Source organism: Harpia harpyja, chromosome 12 (assembly GCF_026419915.1).
Source record: "Harpia harpyja isolate bHarHar1 chromosome 12, bHarHar1 primary haplotype, whole genome shotgun sequence".
Taxonomy (NCBI): domain Eukaryota; kingdom Metazoa; phylum Chordata; class Aves; order Accipitriformes; family Accipitridae; genus Harpia; species Harpia harpyja.
In genome coordinates, this window is record NC_068951.1 from 4,983,474 (window position 1) to 5,001,623 (window position 18,150).

The 18,150-nt window shown below is 42.9% G+C and overlaps 2 protein-coding genes across 11 annotated transcripts in view; both read right to left on the reverse strand.

Moving 5' to 3' along the window:
• ITGAE (integrin subunit alpha E) overlaps nt 1-15,900 on the reverse strand; it is a 37,476-nt gene extending 21,576 nt beyond the window's left edge. For 3 of the 5 annotated variants that reach the window (XM_052803076.1, XM_052803078.1, XM_052803079.1), the window contains exons 1-12: nt 11,128-13,165; nt 7,498-7,612; nt 6,397-6,494; nt 5,882-5,952; nt 5,234-5,351; nt 4,457-4,597; nt 3,981-4,102; nt 3,168-3,319; nt 2,354-2,504; nt 1,756-1,891; nt 1,045-1,158; nt 669-790 (exon numbers count right to left, since the gene is read on the reverse strand). In XM_052803076.1, the coding sequence (XP_052659036.1) occupies nt 669-790; nt 1,045-1,158; nt 1,756-1,891; nt 2,354-2,504; nt 3,168-3,319; nt 3,981-4,102; nt 4,457-4,597; nt 5,234-5,351; nt 5,882-5,952; nt 6,397-6,494; nt 7,498-7,612; nt 11,128-11,251 (1,464 nt within the window). In that variant the 5' untranslated portion in view covers nt 11,252-13,165. Of the gene's footprint in view, nt 1-668; nt 791-1,044; nt 1,159-1,755; nt 1,892-2,353; nt 2,505-3,167; nt 3,320-3,860; nt 3,935-3,980; nt 4,103-4,456; nt 4,598-5,233; nt 5,352-5,881; nt 5,953-6,396; nt 6,495-7,497; nt 7,613-11,127; nt 13,166-15,808 lie in introns of those variants that run through there. The other 2 variants (XM_052803077.1, XM_052803080.1) reach the window with 2 other exon arrangements.
• The window catches only part of LOC128148818 (transient receptor potential cation channel subfamily V member 2-like), a 33,077-nt gene continuing 30,720 nt past the window's right edge, over nt 15,794-18,150 (reverse strand). For 5 of the 6 annotated variants that reach the window (XM_052803094.1, XM_052803093.1, XM_052803090.1 and 2 more), the window contains 3 exons: nt 17,714-17,832; nt 16,808-16,902; nt 15,794-16,031 (listed from right to left, as the gene is read on the reverse strand). In XM_052803094.1, coding sequence (XP_052659054.1) covers nt 15,901-16,031; nt 16,808-16,902; nt 17,714-17,832 — 345 coding nt within the window. In that variant the 3' untranslated portion in view covers nt 15,794-15,900. Of the gene's footprint in view, nt 16,077-16,807; nt 16,903-17,713; nt 17,833-18,150 lie in introns of all 6 variants that reach the window. The other variant, XM_052803096.1, reaches the window with a different exon arrangement.

Here is an 18,150-nt window from a genome sequence, read left to right on the forward strand (position 1 = left end):
CTTGGAGTACTCCTATTCCATGATGACCTCATTATCAAAGATAGTCTGGAGAATGGGACCATTTCTTCACTTTGTATTTGCACAACACATAACATAATGTTTCTTCCTTCCACTATGCAAATAACAAGTTAAAATATGCTGACACTTGGAGCATTTGAGAGGTAGAGACTTTCCTAAAGCCGGGGTGTGGGTCACACTTCTCAGCCTCGGCGGAGAAAGCAGCAGAGTACCTTCATGCAGAATACGTGACTGGAGCTAACAAGACTGGTAAGGCGTGTGGCTGAAGAGGCAGTCTAATTGGTGCTTCTGTGACTGCAGGTACAGATGTTACAATATAGGAATAGAGACAGGAAACCAGAAGAAAGTCATGGCTGTCACCTTAGAAGAAAGCAGACGGTGCTCACTGGGCTCCAAGCATGGCAGCATAGCAGAGCTAGGGATTTCTGAGCATGCAAATCAGACTTTTTATATCTACAGTGTTCTTGGGATCGAGACTGGGAATGTACTGCTAAGACGTAAGCAAAATTATGTCAAGAATACATGAAAGTGGTGGAAGTGCTTTGCCATCCTAATGGAAACAAACCTGCATAGTCCCAAATTCTGGTGAAGAGGTAGCTTAAATAAAGCACAGCATATTTAGCCTGCTAAAGAAAGAGAGTAGAGAGTACCTCAAAGCACTTCTCATACAGTGTTTTCATCATCTTGTGGATGAATGCTTTTGCTCTTTCAAAATCCTCTGGCTCAATGCTCCCTGATCCATCCAGAATAAAAGCAATCTCTGTTCCAGAAGCTACCCAGGATATGGAAAGTAAAGGAATGAGGAGAAGGCAATCAGCAACCTTGATCAGGACCAAGTTCTTTATCCAGTGTTATTGATCAATGCACAAGTAATCTCACTTGAACAAGCAACTGAACTGCACCAAGACTGCTCAGCTGTCATTCCAACATGAGCTACAGCTCAGGTCTGGCAGCTCACGGTACAGCAGCTCCCCAGACTTTGTCAGTCCATGGGATGATTCTGTCAAAAGATACTTCACCACATACGCAAGCCATTTTCCTCCTCCTCCTCTTTGTCCTCCTCTATCCAGGAAGGGAGCTTGCTGTCACCACTGTCATTAGTATTTCTGTGCTCTGGTGCTTCAGTTGGAATATTTTCAGCTGAAACAAGAAACAAGTTTGAGCAAAGATGACAGGGCAGTAGGAGAGAAAGCAAAAGGTGAACAAAAACCTTGCATTATTGCCTACGCAGTGCTCCTGCGCCTTGCTGCCTTGCAGCTGAACTCTTCCTTGTCCCTGCAGTCAATATTGCTTTCAGGCACAAGACTACAGCTGCTATGGAAATACTTGTGAGTTTTGAAAGCTGTGGGGATCAGGACTGCATCTTAAAAATACAGCTACAGTTCAACAGAAATAAACTGCTCTGAGCACAGCCAGAAGTGTATCATAACAGAAACACTGAACATGTACTGAATGTGTGTATTGTAAAGCACCTATTTCCATACTGATGTTATGCCTGCAGGTCACAGATACCGAACACGATTTTTTGTCCTCCCAGTTGACTGGCTGAGGAAGATTGTTACTAGTGTAACAGAAATCACTTTTATTTGTTTTGCTGTTTCTGGGCAAGTAACTACAAGAACAGGTAAGATCTGGAGATGTATTTACATTCCTTGAGCAATGAAACTACCCACCATCAGAGATCCACTCTATAAGTTACAGAGAAGATAGATGTGTCAGGAGTGGGATTTATTCTACCTGAATCACTCAGAGTCTCTCTCTCCAAATCCGAAAGGAAACTGTCAAAATCTTCATATGTGGACAGCACGAACCAGTCACTTCTAACTTTCTGCAGCTCTTCTGGGACCCACTGGTTGCTTATGAACTCTCCAATCTAGGGAGAAAAGCCATCAGACAGGGAGATTGAACACCTTTCATACACAGACGGAAAACCCAACAAATTCCCAAATTGTCATTAAAAACTTGAAAACTCTGAAAAGGGAGGGAGTTTTCCAAAAGCTTGGTAAAGCAACTCTGATCCTAGATTCCACAGAAAGCCCTTATTTGCAAAGAAAAAAAATAATAAAAGCTCTAGAGCCACAAGACATATAAAACTTAAGCATCTTTGTTTCTAGGATATATTCCTTAACCTCCTTCAAAATAAGCTCTCTGGCATCAAGAAGATGGAGGCCTGAGTGAATCAAAGGAGCCAGGGCATCTCAAGGCTGGACATCCTGCAAGTTTAATGCATGACTACTTTTTCTTCCACCCACTGCTAAAGCATAAGAGCAGACACATGGGATGGACGGAAACATCTCTCCCCTATATATGGGCTTTGATGGTGCTTCCCACTCACCCCAGGAGCATAGAGTTTGACCATAGCCATTTCCAGGGAGTTCATCACATTTCTCAATCTATGGTTTTCCAGAAACACCTGCCCAGATGCCATGACAATGATTATCTTGTCATCAGTCCGGCTGGAGTCATGGCTGTCAAAGACTTTATCCCTGTGGAAACAGAAGCCTAGAGGTATTTCATGGGACAAGCCATGTCTGCAGAGCTAGAAATGTCAGTGTTGGTGGCAGGGTGCTGATGTTCATTGAGCTCTCAGCCTACAAGAATACAGACATGCAAGGCAAATGTGCACAAGGATTTATGCTTTCCAGGTATATTGGCTGTCCACAGGTGGTAGCTCTGATTTCACAAGCACATTTACAAGTAGCATATGGGGCATTTTTACAGTGCATGTCGGTATTGTTAGAGTCATGCTACTGAGAAGAAAATGGAGTCAAGAGGGAAAGCATGACTCCCACAGATGCAGCAGATCAGTGAAAAAGATGGGAAAGGCCTTGGGTCTACAAATGAACACATGCTTGAAGCAAGACCCAAGTGACTGAATTTTCATTCTGAAGCCCCTGTGTCAGCCAGGAAGGATTTCACACTTTGTCTCTTGGCAATTTCTCCTTGTAGACCTGATGGTCCCCCAGACAGACTCATTCAGAGGCCTCAGCTGGCAGAGCCTGTGACTAAGAGAAGCATTGGAGAAGTGTGTGATAAAGAGTGTGAGATAAAGAAGAGTAGAGAGGAGGTGCAGGAGGCTGGATTGATGCACATGAAACACAAGGAATCACATGAGCGTTCCTGGAGCTTCTTGAGACACGTGAACTCACAACACATGCTGCAGTGTGGCTGCGATGTCAGTCCGTGGGCTCTGCTGCTTGATGTTTTGGACTTTGAAGAAAGCAGCTAGTCTGTTGCAGCTTTCTTGCAGGCTCAGTTCAGTTTGGATCTGTGTTCCATACTGCACCACAGCAAACCTGATCTGGAGAAAGCAGATGGCAAAGCCAGAGCTGGTTAGACAAGATCTAAGGCAGGATCCCTAAGTTCCTCAGAGTGCCAAGTTTAGTCCCAAACTTTACTGCACAAACACAGAAAGCATATATTGCAAGTAATAGGTATATCAATTGTCTTTATCCTTCTGTCTCCATCACACATTTGTATTCTGGTGATCCCTTTTGGATCAGCTCCAGGAAATGACTTCATTTTCTTTGGCTCAAGGCAATGATTTCTCTGTCTGAAGTTCCTGTATTTATCTATCTGGCTAGACCTTTTGTGACCACATGGCTCAGCCTCACTTTGTCCCCAGATTTATTTAAATCATTTAAAGTAATGGCTTATAAGCCCCATCCCTTATTTTTGTGTGTACTGTTTCAAGGTGCCCTGAGAGATTTGCCTGTTAAAATATCTAAGCGTGCTTCTGGCATGAAAACCCAGTCCTAGCTCTTCCACTTCCCTCTTCAGCTACTCCGCCTCCTTGGCTCACTAACATTTAACTCTTGCATTAGAATATGTAGAATTATTACCAGCATCACTGTGAAGTTTAAAAAGCAATAATTATGTGAACCAGGAGACTTTCCATTCTTCACTAGAGCTCTGATCCATCCTGCTTATCAGATTATGAGACTCTGAGGAGGTTCACACACCTTTGAGCATTTCTGCCACATTGACTTCATCATATTGAGGATAGACGTCTTGGCATTTTGGAAATCATCTGGCTTGGTGTTCTCTGATCCACCCAGAATGACAGCAATCTCTGTTCCCAGCTCTGTCAATGCAGTTAAATATAAAAGGACATTTGAAGGGACACCTAAACAGCCTAATATTTAGCAAGGGTTCAAGAACATTGACATATTATTAAACAACCAAAAATTTGACTACAGCACCATCCAGCCATTCCAAAAGCAGATCTAGCTGATGATATAGTCTACACTGTAGTGACAGGTTATCTTTTTAAAAAATCTCAATGATGACTGTAACAATGACTGAAATTTACCATTACAAATAACCTTCAAAACCTCAACCTTTTCCCTCCCCAGCTCGCTCCCACCACATGAATGCAAGCTGCTTCAAACTCAGCTAATACAGAAGGAAGTAATGCTTGTTCCTGTCCAGTATTTACCTTTGCACATGTGGTTGTTCCCTGTGCTGCCAAAGAGCTCACCACAAGCACTCCTGGTGTTGTCTGTGCTGACCGAGCTGCTGGTGTCAGTAATCTCATCTTTGCCGTTTTTATTTTGAATGCTGTTTAATTTGGTCTCAACTAAAGAATTTAAAAAGCAAGAAAAAAATACACTCTACCTTTTGAAAATACTCTTCTAATTAACACACCTTAAACTCAGGATCTGTTTCCATCCACGTTCCCAAATTTGCAGAAGACCTGAGGATCAGACTGTTAATAGCAGTTAGACAACTGAAGATGGAACTAGACCATCTAGGTGTCTAATTTAAACTTGTCAGCTTCTTTGCAGTGACAGCAAGAAGCAGAGCAAGGCTAGACAATCAGACCAGCTCTCTGTTCCCTTGATTAAATGCTTAATAGCCCAGTTAAGTTGGAAGGAACAGCCTTAAGTGCCCAGGCACTTTTAAAAATCCCAATGGATGTTTTTCTCGTCCATCCACTAAGAATGTCGATGCTTTTCGAAATTCTGGATTAAGAGCTGGATGCATGGGACACGACAACAGAAAATCCCTGCTGCTGTGTGCTAATCTTCAAGGCTGAACCTTGTAAGCCTGTTGAAGTGACTATAATACATGTTAAAATTCAGCTCTAGGTCTCTCCCAGTAGACAATAGACCATGCTGGTTAGGAACCCAGAAGGTCCCTGCTGTTAGAGCAGAGCCTTGTGCTGTTATTTCTGTCTCTCTGCAAAGGCACAGTACTAGCTTTGCTCCTATACCAATCTTGGTGAGGTTGAGGAAAGCCGTGCTGCGCAAGTCAGTGGTGAGCAGAGTACAGACTCCATTCATGTCCTCAGTAGTGGTGAAGGCTCGGCGGTGCTTCTTCTGCAGGCAAGCCTGTGGGGGCGGCAGGAAAGGCTAATGAATGATGAGCAAAGCCATAGGCAGAGGATGACTGAAGACGCCATCTGGCAAACATTCAGCATCCCCTGCAAAGCACAGAAAACCTAGTGAGAGTAAAAAAGCACCTTCCTTGATGCGACCCCTGCCACATCAGGTTACCCAGGACTTCAGCCCTGAGCTGAGGCAAAGAGTGGGGCTGGGTGGCTCACCAGACCAAGGTGTTAGCCTCCAAATTGGTGGCTCTCCTAAGCCTCCTCTGCCAATCCTCCCTTTTCCTATGAGTGGGGGTGGCTGCAGTGAAGTACAAGGTCCACTGCAGTCCTCAGCGGATGAGAAGGGCCCTTCTCAGTTCTCCGTCCTGGCTGGCAATGCGCCAGCTGGCTTTCCAAGCAGCCAGTATCCAGCCAAGAGCTTTTAGCCTTCATCCTTCTGTTATGTCTGCTCATTTGCATTTCCCAGCAAAAGTACACAGCATTTTGGAAAAATATAGTTGTTCCCAGCCACAGATATTTTCAGTGCCTTACCAGGATCCAATCTGAATTCCTGTCAATAGCAATGCCACCATCCTGGACACTTTTGGAGCCTTTAATCTTTCCTGAAATTGAATGAATGATTGAATGAATGAAGAAGGAGGAGAACAGAATTGAAACGGATGCAGTACTTGTCAGCCTTGGGCAAACAGAATAAATACAGACAAGGCTACAACTACAGAGGTCAGTTATATCTGCTGTCCTCTTAGAAGGAAGACTCAGAATTAATGCTATCAGGAACTGTAGCAGTAATGAATATGTTGGAAACAAAAAACTTTGCCTTGTATTTCAGCAGAGTTTAGATGAAGACTTAAGCTGTGGCAGAAGAGGTCTTGCAGCCCCCAGACACATCACTCCCAACCACTGGGACTGTGGGTTTGCATTTCTTTCTATGAAGTGCTGATCCACGGGACTTAGCAATGTGCCCAGTTCCCTCTGAAACACCCAGCCTCTGCACTCCCTTGTACCCATGGCAAAGCAAGTGTTGGGAAGGGGAAGCGGGACTGTACCTCGCAGAGGTATCTCCTGGCACTGGATCTCCTCCTGCAAAACAGTGCACTTCCTCAGCCTGCCCAGCCCCTTGTCTACTGAGGAAGTAGCCAAAATCCTGTGAAATGAGAAAAAAGGTGGAAAAGAGGGAAGGTGGCACAATCCGGCAGAGTCCTTTGGCAATGCAGAGTGCAAAACAATTACCTGTGTGCCATGGTGGCCACCCATTATTCTGACAATGTCTCTTAATTAACTGGACACCAGTGTGGTTTTGAGCTGAATCAGCCACTAAGAGGAAAACACTTTTCTCCTACAAATCATCATCCTTCCCATCATCTGAACTATGAATTCAGGAGAGCTATCCCAGACAAAGGAAGAGGTCTGGAAGTGACTTGCCCATAAAATGCTGGAGACAAAAGGGAGGCTGGAGGTGCAGCAAGAAAGTCCAACCATCATACCAGGAAATGGCAGCATTGCTGTATGAAATGGAGACTGTTCTTTGAGTCAGCCAATTTCTGCTCAGGGGGTAGAAAAGTTTCTTTACTCCGAGACTTAAAATACGCTGTCTGCTACACAGCCTGACCAATCTGCTCAGCATAATATAGGTTATCTCTATAGCAACCACTTGTGGTTGGCTTCTGTTCACCAGCCTAGCCATTCATTTCTCTTCCCCTACAGACCCAATAGTCAAAATACAGCAGTTTTCAACTCTTTATGGTCTTCAGACCAAGCTCACAACATAACTCTTGACAGCTGATGGGTGCCGTGACTGCTGCAGCCCCAGAAATGATGCAGTATGCCAGGAAGTACTGCAAGAACCCAGCTGCTTGTTTCTGCCATTTGGTTAAATGAGCAGACATCCTTTCTGTACAGTGCCACGACTTAGCTGTGAGGGAGGGGAGAAGCATCATGAAGACTCACAAGTTGACAATGTACACCTCACACTGATGAAGCTCTAACAGCGCTCATCAGCCCCTGAGAACCGAGGAACAATTCTGGGTCCCAGGCAGAGGAACCTGTGCTAACAGTTGTAGAAAGTGAGAAGCTACATGACCTCAGGCCACACGCATTCATAAAGACCTGGGAGGTCTGGGTATGTTTTTCTTTCTTCTGTTCCTTACATGGTTGTGTTCCCATCCGAGTGCTGAAGAACCGTGGGCCACAACAAAGAGGCTGTGTGTGGTGTGATCCACGTCTTGCCAGTGTCAACATTAAAGCTCCCCAAGGACTTGACCACTGAAAACAAATAAATAAATGAGCACAGACTGTGATCTGTAGAGTCATAGTTAACAGGCTCTTGAGCCAGCAATCCCTGAACCCTGCCCACCATGACAGCAGAGGCACTTGGCGGGAGGGAGATACCAAGCTATGGACATTTCACTGATTTAGATTAACAAAGGATTTTCTTGCCCAGCCTAATGAAAAATAAAGTAACACAAGTCCTGTTGTTCTGAAAGTCCATCTTGGATATCATAAAACATTTCTACTAGCTGAAGCTCACAAACCTCCATTTAGGCAGGAGAGGAAACAAAACTCCAGGGCTTGTGCAAATGGCATGCCACTTCAAGGTGGCACCAGTGGATTCTCTTCATGTAAAGTTGATATTCAATAGACCAGGACACCAAAACCCATTAGATTAAAGAAAAAGCAGTTTAAGTAGCAGCGGGGATTGTTCTCCACAAGAATAGCATTGTCATAAACCTGGTAAGAAGAGGAGAACATAGATTTTGTGGGATGTTAACAAAAAGCTCAAAGCTTGGCAGCAAGGGAGCAAATTGGTGCCACATGTGATGGATACTTTGCTGAGGATGCAGCTCTGCTAAAAGTCCAATAACTTCTCAAAATAGATATAAAACAGCCATCCAAAAAAAAAAGAAAAAGAAAAACTTCTACCCATTATTCACAGAGTTGTAACTGAATTGGCATCCTAAAGGTAACTTTTTTTTTTCTGCATGAAGGCACTTCCTTCTTGCAAGGCAGCCCACAAAAAAGGAGGCTGATACTGGTGTTTTAGCTGTAAGACTCTGTAGCAAGCCAACCCTTATTGCTGTTCACACCTCAGCTCTTGATTTCTCTAAGTGTGCTAACAATTCAGTAAATGCACAGGCTGGGAAGATAAATATACTTGAATTGAAGTGACAGACTGAAAATGTCACAAAGTAGGATGCATGAAAGGCAAGCTACTATGATAAATGCTGTAAATTCAAGCACTGAGCTGTACTGTATCACCAAACCTCTGTCAATCACACGACAACTTTGAAAACTTCACACTAATCTCAGGAACAAGCCCAAGTGACTCTGATCACAAACTCTGTCCCTGTTTGAAACTAGAACAAAAGAAAATTACAAAATCTGAATTTTACAAATTACTTCAGCCGAAAATCCTTGCTATGAATGCCCAGACTCCAACTCTAGAAGCTGTAGGTTGAGCCTGCATTTAAACACACAGTCTAGCATTTTTAATATAACCTCTGATGTACTAACAAGGGGTCAAATTGCATCCTTGTGTCCATCTAGAGTCTTTCCTGATTCTAATTTTACTCAGAGCTGAATCTGAGCTTATGCAATCAATTCCATGTCATTTCCCAGCCTGGCTATGAAAGCACTGGTCAAAGAAGTGAAATACCACAATCGGAGCAATGACATGAAACGTGCAAATAGCGTGAACTTTCAGTCTTTGCTTCTGCTTCCTGAAATGCCCCATACTTAAGGCATATGGCATGCATCCCCTTCAGAGCATAGGCACACCATCCTGAACTACTGCCTTGCTTTGTAAATCCCACTTTACCAGTTAAAACACTTAAATTAACTCAGAGATGCTCCTAGGCATCTGTGTATGTTTCCACTGTAGGAGTATCAGCCTAACAATACGGAGTTCCAGCAAACTTCCTTTAAAACAAAACCAGAATTCCAGATATACTGGAACAAGCTCCCTGGAAAGTTCAACTGTCTTTGAATTAAGGGACAATTCTCAAGCAGGCAACAGAAAGAGAAAAAACAATGGCCAGGGAGCTAACCTCAGTCTTATGAACATTCCTGTGCTTGTATGGCATTTGGCCTGGGAACCAGAGGCTCATCAACTTAGTTCTGCTGCTGCCATCCCGCAAAGCCGAGTTATTTGAACTTTTTGCTCCTGACTCCCTGTTCACAGGGATTTCCAGCACAGATGATTCAGGGGGTTTTAGCACTTTAGTTACTGAAACTAAGTGCACTGTACTTAAACTGAGGGGTCAAAAAAAAAAAAAAAAAAGGCATGTGTTGCCAATTAGCCAACTCTACAGATAAATTATCTGTAGAGTTTAGACACTCAGCACAGATCTGTTAGATTCATTCTAAGAACATAACTGAGACCCACCAGATCAGACAACCACATTTTCCTACACTGCCGCTTTCATCAGTAAAACCCACAAATGTAAAAAAAAAGGTTGCTAGGTAAGAGCAATAGAAAAGATCTACAGATGATTCCACCTTAATTTTGCATAAGCCAAATCAAGAAATGTCAAGATTTGAAAAAAATATCAGTAATTTCTCTGGGCATATCCATTAAGGATTTATATGTTTACAATGTTTACAAAGCTGGGAGTTACCTAGCATAATGACAAACATGAGAACAAAAATATTAGCAGAAGTAATACATCATCATACAACATGTAGAAGTCAAACCCAAATAACGAAAACAGTAGAGCATAAATCTTGATGTTAAATCTAAAATCACAGCAAAGCAAGCTACAGAGAACTTTGAGGGGCATCTCATTAAAAGAATAAAATTAATAACAATTTTTTCCCCCCACACACTGAAGTGTAAAGCTTGTCAGGAAGTTTGTGAGGCTGATCAGGGCATGGAATGAATACTTAAAGGATAATATTCTTTCCATACAGATGGAGTAGGTATATACAGTATTGAGTCTTTTGAAAAGGGAACCAGAGAAACAGAAATTCTGTCATATAGAATCAAACTAGCATTTATTTGTGGAGTGGCTGGAAGAGGGGCCAGTAACATCCCCAGTGCAGTTGTCCATTGCTTGAGCTAATGGAGAAGCAGCGTAAGGGTGTTACCCTTTCTGGGACAAGCAGCTAAAGACTAATTCATGGCAGAATTGTCCCCACAAGGCTACAGGACACAATGATGTGGATACAGACTCTGACTTAGGAAACACTCCTTCTAATTCATACCTATGCTTTACTTTACACAAAATTACTCCCAAATAATAAAGGTCCTCTGAATTTTCTTTTAAAAAATCCTGCATGTTCTAGAGCTCTTGTTAGGAGATCAACAAGCCAAAAACTTGTGGGAGATGTATCTCCAAAAGCGCATACTGCTTAATCCAAGGTGTATCTAAAATGACGCTAGAAAAGGAGGAATATAAAAAAAACCCCTCACCTACATTCTACTCTTACCTACTTAACTACAAGCAAACAGATGAACAAATAAAAAAATATAAAAGGTCAAACATAGCTTGTTAGCTTTGTATTTGAGAGTATAATTTCACCTGGTAGCCACTTTTCTCCCACTAAGTATGAACTATAAAACTCTTTCCACCCAAATGTACGAATTTCTCTGAAATATTAGAAAAACACATTGCAAACTAAGGACTTTCCATGCAAGTCCAAACATCCTGAACTTTCTACATAAGAATCATTTTATTGGTTCACATTAAGGGACTGATCTGAGTCTCCAGAAATTACTTTGTTTCCACAAAAAGACTTTTATTTTCTAATATATGTAAAATAAATATAGAGGTAAGACTCACTCATTAGGAAGAGTAGATACAGGAGCAATCTCATTGTTCCCAGCTTTAAGGTGAAGGAAGGAGGAGGACTGGAGATACCAGGTAAAAGCTGCTCTCTTCTTCTTCTGATTCTCCAGATCTGCATGTCTGTGTTTGCTGAGACAAAGTGACTCTATTGTGGATTTCCTAACTGAGGTTTCAAGACGTACACCAATGACATTTTAATAAAATTGCAGATGCAAAGACCTATTAAAAGCTCAATTTATGCTACTGAAAAGTAAGTTTTAGCAGAGTCTCCATTTCTGTCCATCAACACCTTTAGTACACCTAGAAAAACAGGATCTGTTTGGAAAAGCCACTAGGGTCTATGTTTGCACTGTCCACCTTGTCATTTGGTGCTTGCTATGTGGACATGCCACATCACGTTGAAATGTGCAAACAGATTGACCCAAGTGAAGTCACAGCAGGGATTTACAAAACATGTCAGCTCTCAGATGCCCCTCATAGTAATTTTTTAATGCAAGAGGTCCCCGCCCTCACACTCACACACACACCACGCTTGGTATCCCCCTTTTATTTTGTATATTATTGGTGTCAGAAACATTGACATTTTATGGCAGGATGCCCAGGGTATGTTAAGGGATTCTGCACATCTCCCCTCTACCAACAATTCTTTCGTTTCTGTTGATCCCTTGTTTCTCTGTACTGTTGACCCTAGTCTGGACTAGACTAGCCCAGAATTACTCCCAAATAGTACTATCAGAGTACTGTGTAGCAAATATTATTCGGATGCAGTGTGTTGTTATTACAAGTCTAAATGAGCTGAAATTGCAAATGCTGAGCAATCAGAAGAGTTAACTGCACAGCAAATCCTTTTGGAAGGCAGCAGGGGGGAGAAAGCCATTCCAGAGATGAAGTTCTCTTTGCCCAGAAAGCGTAAGTTTTCCAAGCATTCTCAGAAAAGAGTGCAACAAATCACACAGACACTTTCTAGCTACGTCCGACTCTCTTCCTCTAAGGACTCCCTGTGTTTAACAACACTTGACAACCATCTTCACAGTCCGGAAATACTGTAGCACTCCACATCTCACGAATCTGAACTGAAAAAAAGATTATGTCAAAAGAGAAAGTGAAGAAAAAACTCTTTGCACTCAGATTTAATAACAGTTAGGTGCCAGCCATGAGGCAGCTGCAGTCATGCCTTTCTGAGGCTTTGCCTGGTCCTCTCTGGCCCCACTTTTATTCATGCTGCTGAAGTAGATGTGAGGTTGCAAAGTGGAACAGTTTTCTTTTAAAATGTCCTTTTTTTTTTCCCCCAATTTTATTTTTGTTTTAGTCCCAGAGCAACAAATAAAATTTCTTAAATACAGCAAAGAACAACAAAACTGATAGCTAGCCACAGAGCCACAGGAACAGTCCAGCTGAGAAATCTGCCAGCTGCATTGCTTCAGAAATAGCTCTTTGCAGCTTATATAGACTTACATAAAGCATCTGTTCTTCGTCTGAGCCCTTTTGCTTGTCACAGAGACTCCTTTTGCTAGCTACAGGGGCAATGGAAAGCATGCTTACTTGCAAGTGGGGTCACGAATAGATGAAGAGAGCAAGAATCAACCAAGGCACACATACACCTCCCCACACTGGCTTCAGCTTCAGAGCACACGTTGAAAAAAACGGGAAAAAAACAACAATAAAATAAAACATGCAAAGCATTTGAGGAACAAGAAAGTCTTGCTTTCACCTACATCCCTGAGGAAAAAGGCCTTATGAGGAATTGGGAACCATACAAACCAGACACAAAGTTTCTTTTAGGAAAATTACACAGATAAGCGGCGTGATAAATCACTGTACAGTGGGAAGCATTTGGAACCTAGTAGATAGGCCACAGGGAGCAACGACCAGGCAAAGTGTGCTCGAGTAGAGGAGGAGGAGGAGTTTGGAAGCAACAAGGTCTGCATTCATCTCCCAACCCTGCCAGGAGCCAAGCAACTTTGACCAAATCACACAGGGGAGGGTGTGAGCATCCATAACCCTGCATGGAACGTAATGAGAGCTGCTGGTGTCTTTTCTTCATGGCACGGCTGGGCCTTCAGAGTCTCTGAGGCTCATACATACAAAGTAAACAGAGAAGAGAAACTGCAGCTATTCCTTCACTGACATTTGTGAAAGGTTTCTGTTTTCTCAGATGACAGCCCTGCAAATCCTCCCCATTTGCATAGGGATGGGTCCACATGCAGGTGGCTTTACCCGTCACAAGAGGTAGAAGGGAGAGGACAGTTCATCTGCTGATAATTTCTTGTGTAAATGACTGAAGTGTTTCCTGACAAAACATTATGATCTCTTAAGAGTGGATCCCAAAATTCTGTTGGGCCTGCAAAGCTATGAACCAGCTTGGAAGTCCTTCCTCTTACAAGGAACTGCAGACATCCCACAAAATAAACCCCAGACAGCCTTCCTGTTTGTAACGTGATCAAAATGGGAAGTGGTCCAGATGGTGAAACCAAAGAGAAGCCTTGTGCATTAAGAATACGGAAAACTGGGAGGTTACTGATATTAATCTCAATAGTGCTGACTCACCTCTCTCTGCAGAGAGGTGGTAATTCCTCAGAAATCTCCTTTTTTTCCATAGCACATCAAAGAATTGTACAACAGCCTAGGCACTGTTGTATCTTCTGACCAACCCAACATATCTGTTTGCTGCATGTACCTGTCCCTGTCTGCCATCCATCATCCTTCATTCATGAGCTTGAGAGGGCTGGGACTACTGGTCTGTGGCGTGACTGTGAAGCACAAGGAATGCCAAGGCCCCGTTTCACAGCAGACACTAGCTGTTTAAGAACATTTTTTATGCAGATCAAAAGAAAAACTAACACTGCAAATGTAAGGGATTTAAAGAGAAGTAGGTTCAAGGAATGGCTGAAGAGGCGGGTTATCTTGAAAGCAAGCTGCCACAGCCCACAGCTATCAAAAACACTACCAGTAAGCAAGATTTCTCTTCTGTTGTTTATTAAGATGCAGGCAGGGATGGCAGACCCGATTCTGCATTTCTTGAGAATCTCAAAGTGCCCCTACCGCAGCAAAGCACTAAACACAGCAATAGATTACCATATGCCAGATGATCCTTTTGTGCAATATGAGCACCTTGCCAAATCTTGGGAACACTTAGGACAAAGCCATAGATGGAAAAAGCAGCTGAAGGCTTCACAAAGCAAGAAAAGAGCAGAAGCTGGAGTGAGGAAAGTTAGTTACAATTCAGAGACCCAACGCAGTGAAGCTGCAGAGGGAATTGCCAAGCACAGGGGAAGAACTCGTTTGAAGTGACAGGGAATAAGTTTTAAAAGCAATGCTTTTGCTGCCAGTCACATGCATGCAGTAAGCAACAGGATTAAGATGATTGTCTCCAAAAGACAAACCTCCTAGCTTCACCTGCTCAGAGCAGAAATGAGAGACAGGACATCTTGAGTTGCATAGTTTATCTCACTGAAGGAAAGGTGCTGCCAACATTTGTAGTCTGCAGCATTTTCAGGGTTATCACTAGCCATTCCCTGTATGAAAGATGCATCCAATGCAGTATCAGCTGTTACATTTTCAGATGTGGCTGCATAAACTGATATGAGGTCATGAAAAAGAAGAGTTAACTCGCATGGCAGTGAGGTCAGCACAGTGCTGGATGAAATGTAATCAGGAATTTGATAAGGCCTTATAGTCGATACTGACCATATCTTCTCTTCCTTTCTGAGAGAGGCTGAAGCTCTGAAAATGTATCCAAGGATGAACATTTTCAATTAAATAAACCTGCTATATTGACAGTTTACAGAAATACTACATGTTATTATTTTTAAATATAGGCTGAAAGTGAGACAGCTCATTTTTATCTCTTTTCCACAGAGTTTAAAGTATGCTTCCTATCCTGCCTGAGGCAGAGTGCACATTACAAAAAGCAATGATGTCCTTGTAATCATTTACAGCAAGACAGGATGCTCACTAAGACGGACAGGAAACGTTAACTGCACGATGCATTTTGGCCCATCTGTCTCTCAGAAGCCATGTGCAGGACTCTGCTGCCATTTTCTACAGAGACAAAGCAACCTGTGAAAGACAGATGTTCCAGAAATTCACCATGTGAAGTTACAGGTCCAGGAAATCCACATCGCTTTTGTGCTCTTAAGCAAATGTGCACATCGTGCAAATGATTTCACTATAATACTGTAAAATGGGAATTCTGATGTGGGCTAAACACCAAGCACTGCAGATACTGACATAAAGACTCAGTATGGCTCTTGATGACTGAAGACTGTGTGTTTGTCCACTCATGTCTCACACCAACAGCGCTTTGCACAGAAGCCAACTCCATCCTTAGCAACTTTTTATGACTCTACAACACTCTTTATTCCAAAGTACTTCAGTGTAGCCTCCTGTGACAAAAAAATAACAGTCAACCCATTCTTAGATAGGTCACTCCATCCTTTGCTTCTCTATGGCAAATAGCATTATTTCTATACAGCTCAGAAAGCACTGCCTTCCTAAAGACCACTCCCCACTGCCCCATGATCTTGCTCTCACTTTTATACCTTTAGACATAGTAATAAGAAAGTGTCAGGCAGAGAAAGTTGAGTAAAAATAGTTTCTTCAGAGGAAATTAATGATTAAAGTGCATGAAAATTTTAAAGCCACAGGCTGAACCACAGTCTTCGATGAAATGTACTTTAATACTGATAATGCCTTCAATTCTTCCAGCCGCTATAGGAAGAACTACTCCTTTGAAGATGGAAGCAAAGTTGTAATCCAGAAAACCTGCTAAAGATTTCTCATTTGTCCCTCTAGAGGTATCATCTCAGCTGCTGATAGCTGGGACTGTAATAGTGACTGCTCCTCTGAAACAGCTGATCTCAGTTGTTTCTGTGGCATCCGTTTCCATGATCTTGTCTCTATAGCAGGAAACATAAAAACAGCAGCCCTCTGTCAGCAGGAAGCTGACAAAGGGATCCAGTTTTTAGAAGAGTGCAGGTTTAGGGAAAACCCAACATACACCAGATAGTATTTTAAGTGTTGCAACCTACCCACTCCTAGAAAACTGGCATCTAGGAAGAACCTACGCTGGAAGAGCAGGGGGGCGTGTTTAAATCCAGTGGAGCTTCCGCCCAAGCTCTGCCAGGCTGAACAAAATATTTCTAGAGAAAGTAACAGCTCTCCATTTTCCACACAGAGTTGCTTCCCAGGTGTAACAAGGGAAGCAAACATAATTATCTTAGGCAGAATCTGACAAAGTTGCCATTGTCAATGCCCTGATTTGTGCTATAAAAGCCCCGTGATTTTAACACTTGCAGTATGAGTGGGCCTAAATTTTACCTTTTCTAGAAAAAGCACCATGCATTTGGGCTACTGAGTCAAAGGGAAGAACAGCCCTTGCTTTTCTCAGCAGCGTTTCCTGCCCATTTCTACCAGACATAAGTAGGAATGGCATCTCCTTCATTCTCATTATTTGTTCCCAAACTCTGACCAGGTCCATGCCTACTCTAATTCTTTATTTTCTCAGCTCACAAGTGATGCTGCTACTGTTGAGGCATGCTGTGTGGAAGCAATTTCATGAGCAAGCTGGCCTGCCTAAAATTTCTGTTATCAAAGACATAATAACATGCCAAGAGTAGCTGCTGAGCAGGAAGCTAAAAGGATACTGAAGACCTTCCTTCATTATTTAATTTACCTTCTGCATTTATTTCTGAATCACTGGTGTTTCCAGGGTCTTCCTTAAGAACTCCCACATCCTTTGCCCAATTCGTCCATTTAATTTCCTCTACTCTGGAGAGACAAAATGCAACAGACACTGATGTATGGAGCACAGCATTTCAGTCCAGATTTCACTGTCTCCACAGCATCCCAACCCAGCTCATCCTGTCAACACATTCCTAATGGTTTGGCTGTAGCAACAACACACTACAGAGCCTTTTTTTTTTGAGTGAAGATCTGTAGTCTAAGCTCCACAAGGTAAATGTTCTTCCCCTGCATATTGTGTGCTGGTCTACGTTGTTTGTTTTAAAATATTCCAGTTTCTCGCAGGGAACATACTTAATACAAAGGAGGCTCCTAGGCTGCACTTTCTATACGTGCTCCGTAACACCCTGGAGTTAAGAAGCGCTGTCTGCAGTTCGGTTCACTGGGTGGAGAAAGGTTCACCTGCTCTCCCAGCTCCTATATGCGAGGAAGAGTGCTGCCCCCTCGTGCTGCACTCAAGTTGCGTGTTCCTGAGCAAAGGGGCCACCGGCCTGCAGCCCTCCCACCACAGCCTGCTCTGGGCACAGCTATACTCGCAGCAGCAAAGAAAGCATCACTGCAGGCACCCTGCCACCATAACCACTTGCCCAGATTTGGGTTAAACAGGACACCTTTTAGTGACAGCATGTCTTGGTGAGAATGCTGGCAGCTCAACTAGCTCTCAAACTTCCAGCACTGCCATCACCAACCAACTTGCATGTACCCAGGAATGTGTGGTTGAGTCACTCTGTTCCATCAGTGCTGAAATTCCCTGTGGCGGTTCAGGGTTACCAGCTTACGAATCATGGGAACCCATTACTAGGCTGGCGTATAAGGGGTAATGGTACATCTGTCTTACCTGAAACACCACCTCTCATCTTTCTTATTGAGGCCCACTGACATGAAGCAGCCAGATCTCCTCTTCCCACCTTGGCGCCACAGCCAGGCCTTCTCTATTTCTAGAATAGCAATAGCCCTCTGAAAGAAGAAGTCTATGTCAGAGACCAAACAGGGCATACAGAGCCCAGACCTTCTTTTCAATTGAATCTTCCCCAATCAGCAACTACTTTGACTTAGAAAATCACTCTGGAACCCAATCCCAAAGTGCTCCTTAGCTTAATACTACCAGTCAGTTATTTAATTTCTCAAGTAACTTATGCATGTGGATCTGGACTGGCTGGTAGCCATGCAAACAGCATGAGTTTTAAATATATCTAAAAATGATGTTAGGATTTACCCCCCAGAGTGGCAAGTTTATGTACAAGAGAAGTTTATAGCTCAGGGTTAGGACAAAGA